This window comes from Leuciscus leuciscus (genome assembly GCF_965113295.1).
Source record: "Leuciscus leuciscus genome assembly, chromosome: 3".
Taxonomy (NCBI): domain Eukaryota; kingdom Metazoa; phylum Chordata; class Actinopteri; order Cypriniformes; family Leuciscidae; genus Leuciscus; species Leuciscus leuciscus.
Window position 1 is genome coordinate 9,940,977 of NC_138727.1, and position 26,060 is coordinate 9,967,036.

At 35.7% G+C, this 26,060-nt stretch overlaps 3 protein-coding genes across 6 annotated transcripts in view; 1 reads left to right on the forward strand and 2 right to left on the reverse strand.

Moving 5' to 3' along the window:
* dachb (dachshund b) overlaps positions 1–4,089 on the forward strand; it is a 38,432-nt gene extending 34,343 nt beyond the window's left edge. Inside the window, exons 8-12 of the mRNA XM_082163648.1 lie at positions 204–334; positions 414–561; positions 665–802; positions 883–948; positions 2,970–4,089. Of these exons, the coding sequence (XP_082019774.1) occupies positions 204–334; positions 414–561; positions 665–802; positions 883–948; positions 2,970–3,007 (521 nt within the window). The 3' untranslated portion in view covers positions 3,008–4,089. The remainder of the gene's footprint in view (positions 1–203; positions 335–413; positions 562–664; positions 803–882; positions 949–2,969) is intronic.
* A 3,639-nt stretch (positions 4,090–7,728) lies between these two features.
* Positions 7,729–13,561, reverse strand: cnpy3 (canopy FGF signaling regulator 3). Its single transcript, XM_082163673.1, has 6 exons — positions 13,346–13,561; positions 12,613–12,739; positions 12,383–12,479; positions 11,901–12,023; positions 10,113–10,230; positions 7,729–9,254 (listed from the first exon to the last, which is right to left on the reverse strand). Exons 1-6 carry the CDS (start codon positions 13,443–13,445, stop codon positions 8,992–8,994), a joined length of 828 nt encoding a protein of 275 aa, XP_082019799.1. The 5' UTR covers positions 13,446–13,561; the 3' UTR covers positions 7,729–8,991.
* Positions 13,562–14,578: 1,017 nt separating this feature from the next.
* Positions 14,579–26,060, reverse strand: part of trpc5a (transient receptor potential cation channel, subfamily C, member 5a) — a 74,756-nt gene continuing 63,274 nt past the window's right edge. For all 4 annotated transcript variants that reach the window (XM_082163617.1, XM_082163614.1, XM_082163615.1 and 1 more), the window contains 5 exons: positions 23,971–24,166; positions 22,849–23,061; positions 19,407–19,448; positions 19,096–19,185; positions 14,579–17,842 (listed from right to left, as the gene is read on the reverse strand). In XM_082163617.1, the coding sequence (XP_082019743.1) occupies positions 16,952–17,842; positions 19,096–19,185; positions 19,407–19,448; positions 22,849–23,061; positions 23,971–24,166 (1,432 nt within the window). In that variant the 3' untranslated portion in view covers positions 14,579–16,951. The remainder of the gene's footprint in view (positions 17,843–19,095; positions 19,186–19,406; positions 19,449–22,848; positions 23,062–23,970; positions 24,167–26,060) is intronic.

Here is a 26,060-nt window from a genome sequence, read left to right on the forward strand (position 1 = left end):
TTTTTTTTTGTATTTATTTTAATTTAATTTAATTTTAGTTTTATTTATTTTCAAGTAATGAAAATATTTTTTTATGGTTTTAGTTGTAATTAACTATAATAACCCAGAGTAAATCCTGACAGTATTAAATGAATGGCTAAACTATTCCTTTATCAGTCAGCCGATCAGTTGAGTTATTTTCTTTTGTGTTTATTATTTTGCAGTTGAGCAGAATGCAGTGAAGCCAACATTATTTGAGAAGGTCCCAGCTCAGACGTTTCCCTCGGGCTTCCCTGCTTCCCTCCTTTTCACAGACGGCCTCTCCTCCGTGGAGACGCTGCTTACTAATGTCCAGGTACAGCCATGAAGAGACACAGAGAGACACACACACAAAACTATGTTCAACATCAATAACATGTGGACATGTGTTTCAGGGTCTGCTAAAGGTGGCTTTGGAGAACGCCCGTATGCAGGAGAAACAGCTTCAGCAGGAGAGGCGAGAGCTCAAGATGGAGCTGTACAGGGAGAGAGAGATGAGAGAGAGTCTGGAGAGACAGCTCACCTCCGAGTTACGCAGTCGGGGTAGAGGCTTACGTTGTAATACATGTATTGGAAAATTGAAAAACCAGAGATCATCCGGTTCCGTTTGATGTTTACACATGGAACTTTTCCTTTTCTCATCTAGCCACCATTCAGAGACGTCTGAAGAAGGAGAAGAAGGCAAAGAGGAGGTTACAGGAGGCGCTGGAATATGAGTCCAAGCGGAGAGGGCAAATCGAGCAGGCCTTACAGCAGGCCACCTCATCAGACCCTCTCACACACGGTGAGACACACTCACACACACTCATTCAGGCCTATAGTCTTTCAGCAGGCTTTGTCAGCTGTCGCTGTCTGTTAACATAGATCCAATCAGTCTGGACATGGAGACGGAGCGCTGCAGAAGCCCAGAGGACAACTGCTTGTTACAAGGTATTGAATGGAACTGGCCCCTTTTTCATATGTGTTTCTTATTGCATATAGTACAAAAATTTGGGATCGTGAGATTTTTTTTTTTAATGTTTTTGAGAGAAGTCTCTTATGCTCACCAAGGTTGCATTTATTTGATAAAGAATTCAGTAAAAATTGTAATCTTGTGAAATATTATTACAATTTAAAATAACTGTTTTCTATTTTAATATATTTTAAAATGTAATATATTTCTGTGATGGCAAAGCTGAATTTTCAGCATCATTCCTCCAGTCTTCAGTCACGTGATCCTTTAGAAATCATTCTAATATGCTGATTTGGTGCTGTTTTTTACCAATGTTGAAAACAGTTGCGATTGCTTAATATTTTTGTGGAAACCATGATTAATTTTTTCCAGGATTATTTGATGAATAGAAAGTTCAAAAGAACAGCATTTCTTTGAAATAGTAAAGACTTTGACATAGTTCTAAACAAATTCTGTCACTTTTAATTCATCCTTGCTGAATAACAGTATTAATTTCTTAATTTCAAAAAACTTTTGAACGGTGATGTACATTTTAATGATAAATATGATAATTTCCCGTATTCACTTTGAAGATAGTCCTAAAATATTTAGTATTTCGATTTTTCCTAGTACAAAAAAACATGGTTATCAACTCACTCCTGTATACAGCGTGTATCTATATGGACGTGCACAGTCTCAGCTGTGACTTATTCAGATTTGTTGTTTTGACCTCACTTCCCCTTCCCATCAGTCTTTCTCAGCAACACCGTGTGTCACTCGCCCGTGTCCTCCAAACAGATGAGATCATCGGCTCCCTCTGTCTCAGAGCGAAACCATTCGCAAATAAACACATGGATGAATCAAAAGACTGGGGACTAATTGCAAGTTTCCTGTGTAAGCAAAGCCTCACGGCATGAATATTCCAGCGCCGCCCTTCCACCCGTTTATCTGTTTCTGCAGCTGGCCGTTCTCGCTCTCTCCCCCTCTGTGAGACAGCTAAAGCTACATGATAAATTACTTGAATTACACCTCTTGTTAATTTTATTAAAATGGCTCCCTAATGCCGAGAAAATCTGCTGCACTGGACTGGAAGAGGTGTCCATTTACTGTCTAATGACTTTTTACATGATGTGCAAAAATGGTCTATTTTAGAGTAAAGGGGCATTTGAAATTGTATATAATATTTTAGAAATACAAGCAAATATTTAATTTTTATTAATTACATTTTTTGTTATTTTTATTATTACATTTGAATTGTGTTTTAAGCATGTTGGTCAAACATTAGGCCCACCTTAAATTAAGAATTAGCATAATGTAACTGAAAAAAGAAATGAACTGAGATATGAACTAGCCTATATGACAACAAAAAACTTGCACTACCATTCAAAAGTATGTTTTGAAAGAAGTCACTTCTGCTCACTAAGGATACAAAATACAGTAAAAACAGTAATATTGTGAAATATTATTACAATTTTAAGTAATATTTTTTTTTTAAATATTTTTTTAAAGGCAAAGCGTCATTCCAGTCTTCAGTGTCACGTGATCTTTCAGAAATCATTCTAATATGCTAATTTGCTGCTCAAGAATCATTTCTTATGATAAATGCTGAAAATAGTTGTGCTGCTTAATCATTTTGTGGAAAACAGGATTCATTTTTTCAGGATTCTTTGATGCATAGAAAGTTCAAAAGAACAGGACTTATTTAAAAATAAAATCTTTTGTATCATTATAAATGTCTTTACTCTCACTTTTGATCAATTTAATGTGTCATTACTGAATAAAAGTATTATTATTATTAAGTTTAACAAGAGAAGTTTAACACTATTAAATATTTGAATAATCATTAAATAATATTGAAAGAGATGGCAAACACTTTTTGTGGTTTCAGTCTCTCCCCATTCCAGTACATAAGAAGAACATAGAAAGTACCATATTTGTTTTTTCCAGACTGATGTGATTTATAAGTTAAACCTGTGGTTTAGTACTCTCAAACCTTCCTCTTGATGTCTCTCTTTTACAGAAAGCAGAACATACACAAAAAACCCAATAATGTACTAAGAGGAGGTGAACTCCCAACGAGAGGCCGAGGATGATCTCCACATCATGGATCATCCCTACACAAAAAACAATCAACTTCCCGAATGCAGTTTCCAATGAAGAGAGGACTTCAAGGTTTTACATAATGAGCTATGTTGGAGAAGATCTGAAGATTTGACCCAGTCGATTGCTCAATCCACTCTTATTCCCATCCTCACAACATTCCAGATTCCTCAACTGTTGTTTTATACATATATTGTGCTTTATTCCCCCTTTAAGCTCTGTGGAGACGGTTGACGTCCAGTTACTTGTTTTGAAGCCGTGACATCATCCCTTTAGGACAGTGACCTTCAGTCTAATGCCCTCAGGATGGGCTGATGTAAAAAAAAAAATGAGGGAAAGAGAAGGAAAAGAGTTGAATCTGGCTTGTTTCATTCTTGTTGAAAGACTCTGAAGAGTGTGGAATGTTACATTGTGTTGCTTTTCTCTTGTTTGTCCATCTTCTGGTTCTTCTGTCCATTTATCTCTCTTTTGTAGGCCAGTTTAGCTTCTTGATACTGTTTAAAATGTTCACCTGCTCTTTAGTTTGTGCTAGTTTTCTTTTGTAAGACCTCGCGTTAGCTATTGTATTGGCTTTCAGTCAGAAGGAAAAGATACTGAATGTGTTTATTCTGTATTTTGAATCTTTCCTAATGAGAAATACAGTATTACCACCATGTCATTCATTCAGAAGTCTCGAAACTTCTCCCTGAATGTTTTGCCCAGGTTTGTTGAAACCTGTGGTTCCCAAGCATTTACAGAGATTTGATTCACTAACCATTTTAGCATTGGCTAAAACTAGACACTAAGACCGCAGAGGATATTTGGCATTCACCCCAACATTACGAGTCTTTATTTAGTCTGAGTGTTACTTAAAGAGGAAAACAGACTTCCCGCAGAACAGAAGTTCCCTGCTGATGTTGTCAGGATGAGCCTTGAGCCATCATTCCTATAGGCATTTGAATGCTAAATGATGTCTTGAAAGGTGTAAGATCGATGTCTGTCACCGTTTTGTGCACCAGAAAGAACCGACGACACAAATAAACAATGCGATGCTCATGTCACCGGTGTCACCTTGTCGTCAATAGCATTCCTCATGAAGCAAAAGCCATCAAACAGTCCTATTGATTCAGGTCATGCAAATGAGACCCCATTAGTGCCTTTATTGACACATATCAAAGTCCTCATTAACATTCAGTTTGTGATCCGGCATTTCAGACACAAGCTAAAGTGTCATTAAAGTGTGTGTCCTGTACTCATGAGTCTAAAAGGACCCTTGAAAGCACCAATTTCCTTTTCCAAACAAGGATATCATGACTCAAAGTACAGTACTGTAACGTGGAATTGTAATATTTTTCTTTTGCATACTTTATAATATCACCCGAGACCATAAATCTGTAGGGACCATAAATAAATTTGAAAACGATTTACTCTGATTTAGAATTGCACTCTAAAAATGGGAGATGACCATTTGGGAACGTGGGAAATGTTCGGTTTAAAAACTACAGCTAGCAAAAGATAGGGGCGGAAGATAAACATGTGTTTAGGATACAGAAATGGCATCTGTTTTGCAATGATTGTTTTGTGAGAAATATATCAGTACTGTTGCATTTATTTGTGTATTCAGTCAATTTCAGCATCCTGGAAAGTATGTTATTTTAGTTATACACAAGTCCCTATGTAGAAGGAAACTACATACAGGATATTGCGTGATCACTGACTAAGTAGGCTGGAAATAAACAAAAAATAAACAATAAAAACGAAACCTCATGTATGAAGAACATGGTCCGATAAACTGAAATAAAAATGGCTTTGAAACTATTTTCACTCCGAAATTGCTAGAATATTTCACAAAGAAATGGCAAGTAACATTTAATTAAATGTGAAAATTTGTAGTTGCATTTTCTTGTAAAACGTACTCTGTTAAAACTTAGAAAAAACTTTTATACAACAGCAAACCAATATATGGCATTTATTATTTTCTTCAAAACAATTATCCAAGCTGTGGGCCGTTTTTCAATTCCCTCGAGCCAGATAAACAAATGTGTCATTCCCAGGATGCACTGAGGGTGGCTGCTGTTTTCTTAGGGTGGTATGACTATGGCTATAGATAGTCAGAGGCACTGATTGAACGATTTACCCATAATACTCCAAACAGAAACATGAGTTTATTTTGTTACTCTTGAAAAAGGCAGCCCAGATATTTGTTTAATGTGATTTGAAGAAGCTTGTTTCTCCAGTGAGTTATAGAACCATTTCATGCACCACAGCCTTCAAATAAAGATACACATTGTGAAGAAAGCACTTAAATAAGACATGAAAAAATGTTTGTTTAACTAGATTACCCATATTAGGGCACACTGGGATGGAAAGGGAGGAAACGCTTTGAAAGGAAATTATTAAATCGTGATTAAGTCATTGAACCCATGAACAACTTTTCTCTTGACATCGAATAAGAACAGAGGATGTTTTTCCTCATTTAAAGTGACCAACGTTCTAATCTTTTGACTTCCACCATATAGAAGAATGAGAATGTTTCTTTAAATGACTGACTATTAATACAAGGAAAAAAATTGGTATACATTTATAAACCCTACACTATTTTTGCAAAAGTTCAGTGAGATTTTTTAGTTCCTCATGCTCACCAAGGCTGCATTTTTGGATCAAAAATACAGTGAAATATGATTTAAAATAACTGTCATTGTTATTAACTTTTGATCATTAACTTTTTTTTTCTATTTTAATATATTATAAAATGTTATTTATTCATGTGATGGCAAAGCTGAATTTTAAACATCATTACTCCAGTCTTCAGTGTCACATGATCCTTCAGAAATCATTCTAATATGCTGATTTGGTGTTCAAGTATGACAATATTTTTATTATTATCAATGTTGAAATGTTGTGCCGCTTAATTTTGTGAAAACCGATACATTTTTAAGGACTTTACTGTAATTTTTCATCAGTTTGAGGCATCATGCTGAATAAAAGTATTACTTAAAAAATTATAATAATAAATAATACTGTACTAAATTGATCCTATCTTTATAAATAATATATAGCCTACATATAAATTACTCTCCATATTATTAACAACTAAGAATCTTAACTCCACCAACAGGGTTAAAAAAAAACAGGCATAATCTTTCAAATTAAATGTTAATTGCCATGGGTAAACTGGAAACCATGTAGGATAGCCTACCTGATTTCACTGACTAAAAAAAAAAGGCCCACAGAAGAGATATTCATATTCTTGCTCACACATACTCTCTCTGGTGTAATATACCAGGTGATTGCAATGTAAAAGATCAATATTTCAATTTCAGACTGCATTTTTATTCTCAGAGATTAGAGAACAATCAAATACTCGATTTTCTCCATCTGCCGAAGGAAGAATCTCCCGGCATAACTGATAGCAAAATGAAAAGGTTTTAGCCTGGGGGCAAGATGTTTGTTTTTATGAATTATTCATTGAGATGTGTTTGTGCAAGTGAATAGACATTTTCTCCAATACTGAAGGGCAAATAATACAGATTGCTCAAACACAACAGAAGAGGAATTTGACATTGAGAAATGGAAACGCGGACAAAGCCTTCAGGGTCACTGACTGATAAACAGTCATCGTGACAAACGGAGCGACACTGAAGCTTGTTTATTAAACAACAATTCTTACATCTGTCTTAAGAGCTTTGATAGATTTGTAGGATGTTGATTTACACATTTTAGGCGCACAACTGTTAAATAATGTGGCAAAAATAATAATAAATTATTTTTTATAATCACCGGTAATATCAAATAATTTCCGTTTCTGTTGTTTTTGCTCAAGGTTAGCTTTGCTACTATCACACAAACATACCAACAAGGACAAAGCTACATTACAATGTCGGTATGAAACGGAAGTAGCCTAGGCTAGCGATTTTGTGACATATCCGAGTTAAAAGGCTTCTCGAACAAGAAAATAATATTTTATATTTTGTCCGTATGAAATATGGGATCGTTGTGGTTTGACAGGTTGTGAGTGACATAGGCCTATAGGCTACACACACGTTGGGTTTCCGTGTTTTTCCATAGACAAAGGATTTGTATACTGTACAAACTGTATGCACAAACACAACCCTCACAGAAAACTTTCTGCATTTTTACATAAAAAAAAACAACAAAAAAACATAATTTGTAGACGTCATTTAATTTTACTCATGGGGGAGACAGGGAAATCTGCAGGTCGGAGAAATGGGCGTGTCGAAAGGTGACTTCCACCAACGGAAACTGACCCCACACCCTGACAGACAGCATTCGCGACCAATGATAAAGACCTTTCTCCACGCGCCTACCTTTCGGCACGCCCATTAGTCCAATCTGCAGATACCCACACTTGGTGAAAAAAAGTCTCAATAAGGTCAAAAATTCTGCTATTACTATACTTGTGGGGACATAAAGTCGTAGGGAATACCATGATCTCTCTTCTCACACACTCGTTGAATGCGAACCTGAATAGTTCTGTTACAACAAACCACAAAGAAACTATTCAGAATATCGCAGTACACATTCCCACATTCACATAAAACTATAAAAGCAAGGATTTGTTTTCTTCTTGGCGTTACCACCCCCTTGTGGTAAAGGCTGCAAAACAACTGCTTAAAACACATTTTCTTCAGACATATTTATTAATAATAATAATAATAATAATTCAACCCAACAGTTGCTTGTTGTTGGTTTCTTTTTTATTTATCAGTCATACAACTCACTTGTCAAAAGCATCAGCTAATGAGCTGGTCCCAAGAAACACAAACCGGCACATGTTCCTCCCATTACAACATGTGCATATCCAGTTCATTCTCAGGTCAATAACTTTCATACACACTCCAAACAACACTGATCTTAATAGACATACAAACACCTGCGGGAGCTCACACACACACATACACATTCACATACATACATACATACATACAGCTTTTGGAAATAGCCTGATATCAGCCTGATATATAAACAGTTGAAGTAAACAATACCATACAGAAAAGTATTAAGAAAAAAATAAGTCAAACATTCCCTGTAAGTGACATCACATACATAAACACTGCAAACACAAAAACAAATATGGACAGATCAAGCAAAAATGGTACAACCATATTTGGATTTTAAAAAAAGAAAGAAAGGTCCCTGCTTTCTCAGGGTTACATCTGCATTACTGAAATGAGAGATGTGGAAAATTAAAGTTCAGACTGTTCCATCTAAAAATAAAATAATAAAATGAAATTTTGGGGAGAAAAATATATCATCACATTTTATGGACATGTAGAATCACAAAAAAACTAAACATATTTGTTGCATCACATAAAATGTTTTCATACAAATATTATCCTATACAAAAAAAAGGTAAAATTTAGCATTGTGTACCACCTAATCATATTAATACTGAAAAAAGCTCCAATAATGTATTTTCTTATTTGGAATCTATGAGGGATCTACAATGATGAAAATGAATGGCAAGTAAAAGTAACAGTGGTTAAAAGACTAAATTTATAACCTATAACCTAAACTACATTTTAGGAAAGAAACATGAGTGAGAGGAATAGAAATGAGAACCATTCCAGAATCCATTCAAAGAGCTTGCCAGCTTCATTGATTCAAAACACTTCCTGAAAGGACCATTTTAGCATGTTATCAATGTCACCAACATGTACCAGCATGAGAACAAACACAAGCAAACGTTTAAATCCAAGCTCTGATTTGATTGGTCTACAGTAGCTGCCATTTTAGGATCTGAAATGGCGTTTGATTTTAGCATCTTCCTGTTCATGTAACATTCAAGTGACATGTTCTGTCTGATCTAGAAAGATGACCTCAATATTACCTCCTTCTCGTGGACTTAAAACTCAACGTACATCTTGGTATCAGTTGTAATTTTAGATGTCAAGGGGTCAAGCATCAGAAAACAAACAAACAAAAAAAGGCAAAGAACTATATCAGAGTTCAGTTTTCTCCTGATTAAGAGGAACTTTCTTCTGAATCTCCTCCTCATCTGAGGTGTGTCCAGCTTCTTCGGTTTTCCGCTTTTTGGTGTTGTGAAGCTTGGACTTTTCCTTCTTCTTCTTCTTCACCTTCTTTTCCTTTTTCTGCCCATCCTCGCTGTCTTTACCCTTCTTCTTTTTGCCCTTCTTTTTCTTCTTGTCCTCTGCGATGGCTGCCGTGTCTCCCTTTCTCCCAGCCCATGTCTCTTTAAGACAGTCTGCAGAGAGAGAGTCAGAGGCACGTGTTTGCACAGTTCCGATCTTTATACTGACCGCTCGCACTGTTATTAGCAACAAGTGATCAAATCAGAGCTTTGTGTTCGGGAAGTGATGTCTTTTTCTGGCAGATCTATATTGGTTGCTATAGCAATGACATAAGAGCCAGCACAATGCCAAATTAATCATTAATCTTCTATAACAGGAAGCAACAAGCTGGTGATATGAAGACAGACAGCTAATCATTTCTATTCTGACCACAATTATATAAAATGACGATTAAAAGGGATAGTCTACCCAAACAATGTACTCATCCAACTCATGTTGTTCCAAAGAAGACATTTTGAAGAATGTTGGTAACCAAACAATTTTGTTCCCATTGACTTCCATTGTATGCACAAATAATACAATGAAAGTCAATGGGAACCGAAACTGTTTGGTTTCCAACATTCATCAAAATATTTTGTTCATGTTCCAACAGAAGACAGAAAGTCATTCAGGTGGGCGAGTAAATGATGATAGAATTTTTGGGTGAACTATCCATTTAATGCATCTTTGCTGAATAAAATAATAAAAAAAAAGAAAAAAAGAAAAGCCTTGTCCATTTAGTTGTACAAGCAGGCGCACAGGACACCAGCTGAAGCTGCTATACGCTTTAGAGTACGTCATTTACTATTTCAGCTCCTGTGGCCTTGAGTAACTGTCTGATTCTTCCCAGAAATAAAAACAGCTCTTAAAACCGGTGCCGATAAAGGAGATCAAGAGTTTTAGTCTGTAAGAAGTCATAATATTATGTCTAGTGCGGTTTAACTGTTAAGTGGGTGTGTGATGAAGTAAAACAGCTGTTAGTTTCACATTACCAGTGTCTTGTCCTTTCAGCACATGTTTTTCACACAGGTAAGTGGTGAGATCTTCCTCCTGGCTGCCTTTATACCAGTCTTCAATGACTTCTTCATACTTCTCTACCATTACATCACACTGAGGGAAGAAAACACACATCTCTTACTGGGGCGTATCAGATCTCTCATTTACCTGGACATATACTGCAAACATTTACACAGATTGTTTTATACACTTAACCACTATTATAATAATATAAAACAAAATACAATACAATGTGCATACATACAATCTGAAGACATCAGAAACATACAAAGAATATCAAAATTAGTGCTGGGCAAAGATTAATCGCGATTAATCGCATCCAAAATAAAAGTTTGTGTTTGCATAATATATGTGTGTGTACGGTGTATAATTATTTTGTATATATAAATACACACATATGCATGTATATATTTAAGATTTTTTAAAATGTATATATAAATTATTTATATTTATATATAATATAAATTATGTAAAAATGTATATACAGTATATACATGCAAATATTTCTTAAATAAATACATGCATATGTGTGTATTTATATATACAATATAATTATACACAGTACACACACATATATTATGCAAACACAAACTTTTATTTTGGATGCGATTAATCTTTGCCCAGCACTAATAAAAACGTTTTTTAATCTTTTTTTAATCAATTTGTTTATCTTAGGAGAAAAGAACAGCATACCAGTTGGAGCAGTATTATAAAGAAATTTATAAACATACATACAGTATAAATGTATATCTATCCATCTATCTGTGTGTGTGTGTGTGTGTGTGTGTGTGTGTGTGTGTGTGTGTGTGTGTGTGTGTGTGTGTGTGTGTGTGTGTGTGTGTGTGTGTGTGTGTGTGTGTGTGTGTGTGTGTGTGTGTGTGTGTGTGTACACACACACTCCCATATACTGTATATGGGTCAAAACACAATCCTGGTCTCAGCTTGATGATAACATGGACAATTAGGTCTCGGCTTGTTTTGTGTTGTATTGCGTTTTGACCCATATACACAATGTTTTGAAAGAAGTATCTTGTTCACCAAGGCGGCATTAAAAAAAAAAAAAAACATTTCAAGAAACATTTCTAATTATTATCAATGCTGAAAACAGTTGTGCTGCTTAATATTTTTGTGGAAACTGTGATACATTTTTCAGGATTGTTTGATGAATATAAAGTTCAAAATAACAGCATTTATTTAAAATAGAAACTTTAGTTACTTTATAAATGTCTTTATTTCCACTTTAAGACCAATTTAAAGGGATAGTTCACCCAAAAATGAAAATGCTGTCATCATTTACTCACCCTCATGTTGTTCCAAACCTGTATGATTTCCTTTCTTCTGCTGAACACAAAAGAAGATATTTTAAAGAAGGTTGGTAATTAAACAGTTGCTGGTCCCCATTGACTTCCATAGTATTTTTTTTCCTACTATGGAAGTCAATGGGGTCCATCAGTCGTTTGGTTACCGACTTTCTTCAAAATATCTTCTTTTGTGTTCAGCAGAAGAAAGAAAGTCATACAGGTTTGGAACAACATGAGGGTGAGTAAATGATGACAGCATTTTCATTTTTGGGTGAACTATCCCTTTAATTCAACCTTTCTGAATAAAAGTATTCATAATAAATTTTTTTAAAAACGTTTGTTCAGTAATGTACTTGCTGTATATATATAAATAAATAATAATTTAAAAATAAATAATTTTCAGCATGGATCACATTAATGGCAAAATGTAATCCACTGACAATCTCTCAGTCACTCACACACCTGTTTTTTGAGGTCAGCCACTTCTGCACTGGTCTCATTCCACAGTTCAAAGGGAATGTCCATGACCACCTTCACGCCTTTATTAACCAGGTTATGTAAGGTAGAGAATGTCTCAGACATACCCTGAACAGAGAAAGAGAAATTATCAGATCTCACCGTTTGACATGCCACATCACAGCATAGATATTACAGTAAAATAATTCACAATCTCAACATCACATACTGTACATCCCTCCATTTACTAGATTATCAGTTAAAGAAACCTTTTGACACTACATTTATGGCATTCATGATATGAAATGTGATCATTTATCATTGGCACTGCAATTTGGTGTATTCAATTTTCATTAATTCACAACTTTTCACTCTACAACCAAGTCTTAGTCACTCAAGATTGTTCAACAGATGTTAATTATTCAGTAAGAGCACCAAAGTTGTGGTGCAAAAACATAAAGGTGGTAGAAGAGCATGTAGTAGCCGACCTTTGCGAAGCGATTGCTGCCATCTCTCTCTTTGTGTAGATTGTACTGCATAATCCTTGAGCAAACGTTCTCCATCACCTCTATGAAACGAATATCACTGAAAAGCAAAAGACAGCAATAGATGTTGCTCAACTCACACTGCATCTAAATAAATACAGTATGCACATGTCCAATAGACCAGATGCCTCATTATTTAGCTTAAGATCATGGTTTGCATTAAAAACACTTACGATTTGACATATTTGATTGGCGGTGCACCTTTATCATCCAGGAAACGGTAGTTGGTCTCAATCACTTCTTTAGTTTTACCAGTCTCTTCAAATGCAGACTTCATCTCAATACTCACAAATTTGCACACTATACAAACATAAATACCATATTCAGATTTAGAAGACCAGAAAGAGGAACAGAAAGCTGCTGCGTCTCATTAAAGCTGCTGTTGGTCCATTATAGGCCCATTCAGTCTAGGTAGGCAGCACACTAGGTTTTAAGACACCAAGTAAGATCCATTGAAAAAGGGAATATGCTGCTTAATACCAATACAATACTTTAAATTATTTATAATAATTATTAGAATTCATTAATCATTAGAATTGTATAGTACAATATATAACCACATATAGTTCGACAGGTAAAATAAATAATGTGGAATATCAATTACTTCAATGTTCAGACACAGACAGTTTATCGTTTTTGGAAATTGACATGATTCAAGTTATCTTTTTTGATTTAAAGCGGTTATGAAACAAAAAAATTAAGTAGATTGCTATTGATATAGGCTACAAGAACCTCTGAAATGAGTCTGAAACAGATCTTAGACCTCTTATATTATGTAAAATATGTGCGTGCGATTGCATTGAAGCATGATTTTATCAAGCATTGAACATTGGTGTTGAGATGCACAAAATATCATGATGTATTTGAAATCAAAATATTGATTAATTATAAATAAGGACAGTTTACCTTCACATTTATCTGGCAGATGCACCCACTCATCGTCCCCGCTTTTTTTAGCAGCTGCGGCACTTACGAGAAATAACACGACGCAGGTAAAAACATTCATTTTTGTTAGTGGGAAATATTTACAATGAGCAATACTAAAATACCGGACATAGTTATTTAACTAGCCGCTATTTCCACTGAAGCTTTCACTTCCGCTGTGGCAGGTTGACGCAGACACTGAGCGGAGTGGACCAATCACGGCCGCCGAAGTGGCATGAGCGAGCCAATGAAAAACGTGGGCGGGGTCGACGATAAGTATTCCTGTATGAGAGATGTTTATGACAGAATGTCTTGACGTATTTTAACAGTAAGTTAGTTAGTTTAAAGAAAGAAAGAAATTGTACGTTTTCTTAAATGTGGTAGAAATTCCTCTTATGCAGGTCAGGTTCTAGAACAATACAACTAAACAAAAAATCTAATCTGAATTAAACTACCAGAGTATTTGTGCAATGGGTGTACGCAACCACTAGAGGGCATCGCACGCCACACAATTAGATTTTCCACAGGAACGAAAAATTGCATTCATAAATTAGCATGTCATGGGTTTGCAGTGTTTCCTAATCTTACCCCTGCCAAAGACTCTTAGGAACATTTTCTCTGTCATTTACAAGAGTCCCTCATTTGCAGAGGATGTCAGCTTCGTTTTTCATATTCCGCCTACAAAGTTCATGGTAATATAAGTAAATGTGTACCAATAAAATGTTCTCATTTAAGGGCATTGTTTATTTGCCTTTTTACAATAAACATTTTTAGTATTGTGTTGGGTGACCACTTGATGTCTAACGCAAAAAAAAATATAGAACCTCTGTCCTACATTAAATCATTTTACATGCATACATTTTTTTATACATGCATGTTGCACGTGCAAAGTCCAGCTTGATTTAGCACCTTGAAACACAATCAAGTCAATACCTACACTTCTCACCTCAGTGACTGAATGAGTTGATTAATAAAGGTAATTAAAATGCAAGGCAAAAGTCATCACATTTATCTGAATTTGCGGTGCCAATTTAACATAACTGTACCGTGGTGTTTGCATGGATCCCTCAGGAAAGCATTGCATATTTGCAAAGTATAGGTACTTGTTTTGTTTATACCAAAACTCTGTTCTCAATTTACTGTACATCTTAGAGCCAGGAAAAAGTAGAGCACATATCGACATTTATATCTATGGCAAGAAACCAAAGACATCACCAGGGTTATTTAGCTTTATTGAATCTGCATATTCGGCATTCCCTTGAGTTCAGTTTCTGGCTGTCAGAACTACTTTTTATCTTCATCGTATGTTCACACATTTCCAAGGAAACGTAGAAACTTGTAAGAATCATACAAGAGTAGCATGTATTTCATTCAAGTGTTTACATAAGCATTTACAGCGCCTTGGCAAAAGTAATCAGGCCTTGACCAATTCTGTCATGTTACTGGATTACACAGTCCCACATTGCAGTTGTGCCCATTTCAAAGCACTGAAACAAAATTCTCAGATTGTGATATTGTTTTGTTACATTTAATCCCTACATTGTAATATTTTGGAACCTTTTTACAGCTATGACAGCATCACTCAAATTTTTTTAAATTGCGTAATTGTAAGACACTCCCCTTTTTCTTGAATTTATATGCATTTCATAAATATCATATCATCCAATACTCTGCAAACTGCACTTTTTTTTAATATAATTTCTGCCCCAAAACCAACTTTTATTCCTATTTTCCAACATAAAACAATGACAAATTAAAATAACTTCTAAACACAAGTATGACTAATGTCATATGTATAACTCAGTAAAGTATCAGAGCTGGTTAAATGACTGAATATTTTTGCAAGGCACTGTACATGGTTCATCAGCATTCATCATCGCAGAGCAGGGGGATGTCTTATTCGATGCATCTCCCCCATACCTGATTATAATAATATACTAATTAATATTCACATACAGTAAAAAGTAAGCAGTCAAAGAAAAGAAAAAACAGCTCCAAAAACATTGTAATAGTATAATCTATAAATAATGTCTGTCTATACTAAAACAGTCTTGAAATTAAATCATTTGTACATGCTATTCAAAATACAAAAATAAGATTTCAGTCATGTTAGATTCTAGCATAACTTCAGCCCTCCGGGTGCATAACACAAGTAACGTCACACTATGATGTGCACGTATCATAGCACTAATGTGAGAAACCTTCACCGGGTGAGTGCCAGCGGCTCACTGATCAGTTACTCAGAAAAAAAAAAAATTCAGACCTGTTCCACCGAGAGCATCATGTCCTTAAACGTTCACTGTAAGTCCATATCAGATGTGTTTCTTGCTCAGTACACTTTCCAATGAGAACTTTCTATGAAAATTAAACACATGAACTGACAATGCTTCCAGTGCACATTGCTGATATAGTGTATTGACTGGTGTGGTTTAGGGTTTACGTCAACATGAAATGGCACACGCAAACAATTTTTCTTATGTAATGTGACATTTGTGAGTGAAATAGGATATTCAATGTTAAAAATAATGTAGTGTGGGACTCAAGTCCACCATGCCCATAAGTATCCCATTAGTAACGCTTTGTAAATCAATCAATTATGTGTTGTTATTGGCGTAAATTTCTTTCAATTTTAACTTTAACTGACATTAAATTGATGCACGAACAATTAGATAAAAAGATGTTAGAAAATCTAATTCATAGCCTGCACATTAACCAAAAAAGACAAGTCGTTTTAGTGGCGGAGCAGGTTATTACATTTTGATTTATAATATTTTTATCTTTGGAAAAACATGCATTGATGCATCATACACAATACAACCAGAAAAACTGATTAAGAAAATAAATTGTCAATTTTGATTTCAAGTTGACTTTTAGGTTCACCCAAAATCTTAACCCTCATGTTGTGTTCGGGTTATTTTGACCTGGAGAGGATTTTCTTTTCCCAAAAATGTTAGTTAATGTTATCGCGTTAGAATAAAACTGACTGACCTCACTCCCACAGGGTATAACTACTTCCCAATTTTTTGGGGGGATAATTTTTGTACTTTTTGGGAGATTTTTTCCCCCCAACCTTGTTACACTTGTGGTATTACACTTGTACAAAATGGAACAAAGCCACGCTTGTGGTGTTCCCGGTCAAAAATGACCGGCATACAAAAAATAGCTTATAAATCTCTCGTTATGCTATATTATCACCAAATATTGGATTCAATCTTTTTCTTCTTTCAATTAGGACAGGTTTTGTATTTATTTTTGAAACCGACAGATTTTTGGGTGAACTATCCCTTTAATGATATGATGCAATGAAGACACAAAAATGAGTCCTGGGTCAAAAATGAGTTTGTCTGCTTTGCTGATTATGGCACTTTTCTGTCCTTTTCTGAATCTCTGTCATCCATCATTTTATTTACTCACCCCATCTGTCTAGTAAATGACTTTCGATTTGGTTAAATCTCAGAGAGAAATGAAAAATATTGCAGCAGCAAACAAAAGAACAAACAAGAATCGGTTGTTGTCAAGGTAATAGTTATTGATATCATCACTGATTATTGTTATTATCAAAGTGCTGTACAGTACAGACTAGCAATACTATAGCTGTGTGGTCACCGAATCGTCCTGTTCCGTTACCCAGCGGGACGAGTCTGGCGTTCGTCCGCCGCAGGGCCCGACCAACCCCTGGAACACGTCCTCGTTTGAGTCCAGGAGGCGGGAGCTGGAGGCGGAGAAACTGGAAGCACAGTGCAGGGAAGAAGGTGGAGACAGAGGTCCTAATGTCAGTAAAACATCCCTCCCGTTAGCTCTCTGTCTGGTTGGCATTGCAACACTGTCGCCCTCATTTAAAGCGGCCACGTCCACCTGATTGAGGTTGGTCTCGCTGCGGGTGACCGGACCGTCGCCTCTGGTGAAGCCCAAGTCCTGCCAGGCCCCCGGTGGGTGAAGCAATCCATCTGAGATAGTGTATGTTGCAGCAGTGACACCTGCGGCCTGCGGGATGTGGCTGCCCATGCGTGAGAACAGCAGCCCGAGCCGTCTGAAGGAGTTCTTCTTGGAACTAGAGAAGCGTGAAAAGCGCCTCCAAGTTCGTGAAAGTGCAGGTCTTGCTGGAGCCACTGAGGACAGGGAAGAGGAGGGCGAGGGATTCTTCCTCAGTCCGTTGATCTTTGGTTTACCTTCCCTGTACGCAGACGATGCTGCCGCCGCCGCCACCGTCGTCGCCGTCGTGGAGGCCTCCATTCCGGAGATGGAGCGGAAAAGGGCGGAGACTCCGTACGACGGATCTGAAGGCGTAATGGTTTTGAAAGAGACGCCTTTGGCACCGATGCTGCTCCCGTCGCTGTGGTAACAGGCCTCGCCATCGTCGCTGGCCTCGTCCCGAAGCGTGGCCTCGCTGCTCGAGGAATAGTTCCGCCGGGGCGGCTTTCGGTTGCCGAGAAGGTCCAAAACTTCGTAGCGAAAGCTGGAAATGTCCTGTTTCAGCTCCTACAGCAGAGTATTACAGAATTACATGATGCATTCGATTTTATCACAACAGAATCCAAGATTTTAACATGATGCATGATGCATGACAAAAGTAAATCACTACTAGTCAGAACATATTCAATGTTACTGTTCTGATGAACTGTTTTTAGAAACCAGATTTCACTGTTGGTCGAGAAAGAAAACTAAAATGAAGGCACTGTCATGAATTAATTGCTTTATGACTTAAGGTGCAATTAATGGATGAAAATATCCTGTATGGATATCATTGTAAAAAAAACATCTGTGAAATTTATTGTAAAATGGCAGCTGTGGTTGCCAGAACTTTACTGTAAAAAAAAATTGGTAACAACATTTTAAGTTTTACAGATTGACCTTAAATTTACTGTAAAAAAACGTATTTCATTAACTGATATAATGTTAATGGTAACACTTTAGTTTGAGGAACACATATTCACCATTAAATATGACTTTTGCCTCTATAAACTCCTAATTTACTGCTTATTAATAGTTAGTAAGGTAGTTGTTGTAGTGGTTAAGTTTAGGTATTAGGTAAGATTAAGGGATGTAGAATATATGGTCATGCAGAATAATGCATGTGCTTTATAAGTACTAATAAACAGCCAATTTGCAAGAAATATGCAAGCTAATAAGCAAAGAGTTAATAGTGAGAATTGTTCCCCAAACTAAAGTGTGACCATGTTAATATACAAAACTACTAAAAATCTGTCCTGTACCTTTATAATATACTGACAACCACCTTAGAAATAAGAGAAAGCCACATGATGAATCAAAGTAGCGTTTCCACGAGCTGAGGTAAATACTAATTTCCAAAAACTTTTTTAGCAAAAATGTTACTGTACAATTATATGATTTGTCCCTTTAGATATAGTTGATCACTGTATTTTGTAAGGAAAGTACCATTACTGTTAACCAATAAACAGGTTTTTTACTCTTAAAATAGTGATCATAATATATATTTCACATTTTTTCAAGTTTTTATCAAGTGTGCTAGTGTAGTGTTAGTGTAACACGTGTGCTAGTGTATCAAAAATGTTTGTACATGATAATTAGTAACAAAAAGTAACAATTGTGAATAAAGATAATAAAAATACAATACAAAAGAAGATGCCCAGATTTTCTAGAAACACTGGAGCATTTGAAGAATGATTATTTGTGACAGTTTTTTTGTTGGTGAGCATCCATTTCCTAATGTCTATGCAAGATTAATAGAGAGCACTCAGTTTCAGAAGCACCTTAAAATTCTCCTCCGTCAGCCCTTCGTTTGTCTTAGCGTTGCGGATCATGGACGCCACGTACCTCTTCACTAGACTACGGATGACCTCCTGAGGGGTTGAAGGAGAAGAAGAGAAAGCAAGCAATCAGACAGAACTCCCTAATCTTGTTAATCTGGAAATGTACAGCTGGATCGTTGGTGTGACATTGCAAGGAAAAAGAGAGATGGGAAAAAAACAAAGCCAGAGGCGAAGTGATGTAATGCAATTACATGCACAATGTTGTTTTCTTGCATATGTGTGTAATTGCAGAGCTTTATCTGCTGGCATACCTGATAATGCTGATTCTGTATCAGCCTGTCAACATGCTTTTCCTAAAAGGAGAAACAAATATTCACACTGTAATTATAGGGTAATTGAGCTCATTGACTAATCAAATACATGCCACTTATTTATTTGTTTGTTGGATAATTATTCAATTAAATTCCAGGGTCATTCACAATAAACTGTGGCATTTGTGCGCTACGTGTCCCCATTACTTACAATTGATATTAACAGGGCATTTAAGTTTAAATGAATTATAATATAATGAATCTGAATTAAATAAATTTATAAATTCATTATAATTTAGGGTCGATTACAGATTTAATTATGTTTGTCATTCAATATGCATGTTCACATTCGTCATTTCTACATTTGAATGGCCTTAAATAGTAAACCATACATTTACCGTAGTTTTTGCATATTATTTACTGTACTGTTGTAAGTTGTTTCCCTACTGTACTTTGATAATTGTAAATTTAGGGTAAAAAAAAAGAAAAGAAAAGTTACCACTATGTTTGCATTTATATCGGCCTCTGCAATATTAATTTCACACTGCAGTTAGAATATTTTTAGCATGAGAGGTTGACAAACACACAATACCATTGTAGAATTTTTTACAGAAGTCTCTTTTTCTCTTCCAGCTAACCAAGACTTCATTCATTTAATTAAAAATACAGTAAAAACAGAAATAATGTGAAATATTATTCCTGTGATGGCAAAGCTGTATTTTCAGCAGCATTACTCCAGTCTTCAGTGTCACATGATCCTTCAGAAATCATTATAATATGTCTATTTGATACCCAAGAAACATTTCTGATTATTATCAATGTTGCTTAATTTATTTTTTATTTTTATTTTTTAGGGTTGGTTGATGTTCATGAAAGCTCACAAGAACAGCATTTATTTGAATTAGAAATCTTTTGGGTTACACTTTATTTTAAGGTGTCTTTGTTACACTGTAATTATACATTTAGGTACTGAGTAATATTAAACAACTACATATCTAAGATTTAGTGTTAATAGCATGTAATTATGCATAATTTAGTAACTGAATGTAACATAACAATGACACTGTCAAATAAAGTGTTACCATCTTTTGTTACATTATGAATGTTTTTACTGTCTCTTTTTTCATGCATTCTTGCTGAATTAAAGTATTTATTTATTTATTTATTTATTTATTTATTTATTTATTTAATCGTACTGACCCCAAACTTTTAAACAGTAGTGTACAAAAAAAGTTGGATAGTAAAAAGACACAGTAACTATGGAAACAAAGAAACAATCTTGGGTTTATATCAACACTTTCCTTTCACATCCACAATGAAGGAATTCATCAAAATGTGCAAATGCTATTTAAATGTAAATTCTCATGTGCAGCCCTGCAATGCTTTTGCACTGTATCGAGATGTATTTATCCAGCAGATGCTTTTTCAATTGGATATTCGCACACTCTGAAAATCAGGGCAAAATGTGATGCACATGCAGAAAAAGGCATTCTGATATTGCAGTATGAGCTGTAAAAGATCTTTAATATTCTTATCAGATATTGCAGGAGAGCTGCTCTCCTCTTAGCTCTACATGTAGGCAGCTTTATATAATGATCAAGGTTTGATCCCAGCACAGCAATGCCAGCAAACATGTGGGAGAGAGTTTTGAGTGAGTGTGCTTCGGTTGTGTGTGTGTGTGTGTGTGTGTGTGTGTGTGTGTGTGTGTGTGTGTGTGTGTGTGCGCGCGTGAATGACAGTGGAATCAGTGCATCAGGTGGAACAAGAGAGGTTATATTCGAAACAGAAATGACGAAAGTCCCGGGAGTTTCGAGGGAAGTTGCATGGCAACACAGGAGGTTAAACTCCAGACAGACTTGGGCCATGTTGTTACACCTCATTACATCATCAAAGGAGACATACAAACTTGTTGAATAAAGGAAACTTCTTCTTTCATAGAAGTTTAATTAATTCACATGAAACTCCACTGATTCAATTGAAGTGAAATTTGCTACCAATCTGGCCTCTCTGAATGAAAGCAGTATTTGGAGTTCGGGGGGAGGGGGGCTGACAAGCTGATTGTGATGTCAAAAAAAAGGCAAAGACCTGTCTCATGAATATTGATTAGGTCATGCTGACGTTGCTAGGTAACATTCCTGGTTATCTAACTTAATTAATATTCATGCACCAAGCCTTTGCCATAGTAGCCCTGATAAATGGGTATTTCAGATAAAATGCAGCTGACCATGCTAAAAACTAGCCTATGTTAAGCTGCATGTTGCCAATTCTTTTATAAGAATTATCCAAGCTGTTTTCTTGACCTCATATTAATTGATAAACTACACAGAATAATTGTACTTTTAAAAATGTAAAATGCCAGACCATTTAAATGGTACTACTAAAGACAAGAAGTAATGGTGAACAATTTTCAGTTAAAATATATACCTAGAATACAATATTTTTATTCAGCAAGGATGCATAAAAGTGACAGTAAAGACATTTAAAATGTTACAAAAGATTCATATCTCAAATAAATGCTGTTCTTTTGAATTTTCTATTGATCAAAGATTCACGAAAAAAATGTATCACGGTTTCCACAAAAATATTAAGCTGTTTTCAACATTGATAATAATCATAAATGTTTCTTGAGCAGCAAATCAGCATATTAAAATGATTTCTGAAGGATCATGTGACACTGAAGACTGGAGGAATGATGCTGAAAATTCAGCTTTGCATCACAGGAATCAATTACATTTTAGAATTAAAATAGTTATTTTAAATTTTAATAATATTTCACAATATTACTATTTTACTGTATTTTTGATCAAATAAATGCAGCCTTGGTGAGCAGAAGACTTCTTTCGTCTTACTGACCCCAAACTTTTGAATGGTAGTGTATTCTGTACTTTCCCTTGAAATTGATGTATATTTGAACCTAAAGTCTTAATGTTAAAACAAAAAGAAAGCAACCCAATGAGTGTAGATGTGCACTGCAGATATGTTTGAGGTGTAAGGTGTTGTAGACATACAACACTGACATCACTGACTTAATCGGAAGATCAAGGTTTGAAGCAGAATATTTGATCTGATGTTGATTTGAATGTGCTAGATTTTTTTAAGTTGTTGTCTTTCTTAAAGTCAAAGATTTTTACATGTACACTATTTCTTTCACCCAGTGATACCTGGTAATGCATGATGATACCAGTCTAAATACAATTACTGCAGCCCACTATGTGTCAAAAAACCAATAGTTCAAAAGCAATAAAAATGTAAATGAGCTGTTTTAGCATTCAACATGCTGATATATGTGTGTGGCTGTGCTGTTAGTCAGTGTAATGGGTAATCAGTTACACAATGAGCCGGCTGCATTGTGCTTAAAGTGTCATTTAAACCAGAACCACTTGATCAGATTCAGATGAAATCACAGAGAGAATGTTCAAATTAATTCAGGGTTTTTCTTTACCGTAAACTCCTTCAGATTCTCATGTTTATGGGGGATTTCTTCAGGTGGAGCAGCCTCCGACCCGCAGAGCCGCCCGTGTACCCACAGACACAGGTACCAGAAGGACTTAGGACTGGGGACTATATTGAACGGTGGAGGGAGTGTCCCACCCTCATCAAAGTAACTCATCCACAGCTTGGTCCGAGCAAACTTCCATTCGATGTCAGCGTGGTCCTGAGGCACAGTAACAAAATAATTAAGAAGAAGAAGAACTGAATCATAATAATCAACAAAATATTCACCAATGCATCAAGTACTGTGGTTCTCAACAAACTTCCAAGGGGTTCCCAAGATGAATTCAAAGTATTTAAATGAATAAATGATTATTAATATATTCAAATAACTTTTAATTCACTCAATAACTATTGTTTTAATTGAAGAATATGTTCTGGAATCACAAAATCAATCATGGTTAACAAATATATAAATACACTCAGTTTCTTTTCCTAAAAACATTTGAAAACAAGCCGCTTTGTCATAATCATGGCAGACACAGATATATAGATAGAACCACTGATATAGTATATAATAAAACAAATTAATATTTATATTACACAGTATATTATATAAAAAAAAAAACTATGAATGACAATTTGTGATAATATACACTACCGTTAAAAAGTTTGGGGGTGTAACGTTTTTTTTTTTTTTTTATCCGAGAATGGTTTAAACTGATCAAAAGTGACAATAAGGACATTTATACTGTTGCAAAATATTTCTATTTCAAATAAATAGAACTTTCTATGCATCAAAGGATCAAATCAACATATTAGAATGAGGGATCATGTGACACTGACTAGACTAATTCAGCTTTGCCATCACAGAAAATATATTGAAGTGGAAAGCAGTGTAATAATATTTCACAATATTATTTTATTATTTTTGATAAAATAAATGCAGCCTTGGTGAGAAGAACAACATATGATAAAAAAAAAAAAAAAAAACATAAACCATACCATAAACTTTTAAATGGTTGTGACACCTATTGAAAAGCCTACATCTCTCGTATTCGATCCTCTCTAAGTCAGCAGGATACTGAAACTGTGTATTTCTGGCCTTTGGATTATTGTGCTCAGTACTCACAGCGATCAGCTGGTAGGAGTTGTTCATCATAGCGATGAGCATGTTGAGGAGAACCACCAGTGAGATGACGTTGTAGGTGCCGAACATGGTGGCTCCAACAAACTCGGTAAACTCGTGCCGAGCCTTCACATTTGTTACATAAAGATTCAAGAGGCCAAATATCGACCAGAACAGAGACTGAAGTGTCTCAAATAACCTGAAAGATTAAGGGACAAAAGGCAAGAAAGAAAGAAAGAAACATGATTAGGAATATTGTGCAACATCATCACAGATGCGTTAAGGATGGGCCAGAGAAGATCACGAAGCTCCAGGGGTAAACATTTCATTAGGAAATAATGTGAAATGGATCAAGTTATTATTGTGTGTGAATGATGGTGAATGTGAGAGATTATGACTTGGAGAGATGGGGGAAATTGTAACAATTTACTCTCCCCCACCAAAAAAATAAATAAAAATAACCCAATAAAATGTGAAATAATGTTCCCATATTCTAAATATGTTAGTAAATAACATATACTGTAATGGTCCTCAGCTGGAGTGCCCTTGAGAGCCACCTGAGGGCACTCCACATCAGACTATCATTATTCACTCACAACTACATTTCCCATAATTCACTGCCCGGACTCATCATCCCTGAATATCACAATCACCTGTGTCTCATTATATTGTTAAGTTCACCCTATAAGCCTGGTTCACCTCATCATTCCCTGCAAAGTCTTTTACGTTATTCCACTGCATTTCCTTTGTTGTCATTGTTCCTGGTTCTTGATCTCTGCCCGTGTCCTGGTTTTCCCATTCCTGCCTTACCCTCTGGATTTGTCTTTTTTTTCGATTGCCTGCCTGTGTATGACCTTTGCCTGGATTCTGATTCTGATTAGGATTTACTTTAATAAACTGAATTTGGATCCTCAACCTTCGTGTCTCGGAGCAGTTCATAACATATACATTGTGTATATATACATAAAATATACATAAAAAGCATTGGACACTTCAAATGGTCACACATTTTGTTAAATATGCTTCCAATGCATAAACATAGGCTTACAACGCGTACAAAAAAAAAATATATATATATATATATATATATGATAAATCAGTGTTTAAATCCATTGCTGTATTTATTGTTCTATTGCAGTTGCATTTAGAAAGTTTAAATTAATCTTCATTGCACTGACTGTCTGAAAATGTATTTAAAATTTAATGAATCTCACAAATTGATGGTTTGCACACACACACACACACATGCACATACAATAAGACATGAGTCTCACAGCTGTGTAAATAACCCAGCTAGACGCTACAGAGCTCCTGTGCATCTACGAGCTCCCTTAGGGTGAAAGGAATAGTCATTTCCCCCCCATTGCATTAAATATTCAACATTGTCAGCATTCATCCAAGTTTTGGCAGAGATAAATACAATATGGTTTCCAGAAAAAGGAGTTGAACAGAACAGAGATGACATGGATCATGCATGGGAGCAGGTATTAAACAGCGTGTGATAGCATTTGATGAGTGAAACTTCAGTGGCACAGGCATATAAAAGAAACACACAAAAAGGCTATGGAGTAAAAGCTGAGAACGAAAAGTGCAGCATCCGGTACAGGTGGGGAAAAAAATATTTTATTGTTTGTAACAGACTTCTCGCTGCATTTAATTCCCAACAGCAGTGGCAGCCCTGACTCACTTTGTGCCCATGGCCAAAAAACAAACAATACAAATAACAACACGTGATAGTTTGTAGTGTATAATTCCCCAGGTAAATTGCGCACATGTACATGGATGTAAAAGAAAACGGGACTTGTCGAACAAGGCCTTCTTCTATTGCACCAAGGTCAGTTCCGACTCTCATGTGCCCATTGTAGGGGCTTTCGGCTGTGGACAGGGGTCATCATAGTGACCAGGAGCAACACACTAGGCTTGACATTTCAGAAATGCTATGACCCAGTCATCTGACCATAAAGATTTGGCCCTTGTCAAAGTAGTTGCTCAGATCTTTATTCATCCTATATACAATATACTGTATATATATATATATATATATATATATATATACTGTATATATATATACATACATACAGTACATGTGAAGA

Bases quoted from the DNA above. Each gene is read 5' to 3' on its own strand.
- cnpy3 (XM_082163673.1), bottom strand. From the start codon at position 13,445: ATGAATGTTTTTACCTGCGTCGTGTTATTTCTCGTAAGTGCCGCAGCT. The intron at 12,740-13,345 runs GTAAACTGTCCT...ATGTTTGTATAG, and splicing joins TCTGCCAGATAAATGTGAAG to TGTGCAAATTTGTGAGTATT. The intron at 10,231-11,900 runs GTGTGTGAGTGA...TTCTTCCCTCAG, and splicing joins TGGCTGACCTCAAAAAACAG to TGTGATGTAATGGTAGAGAA.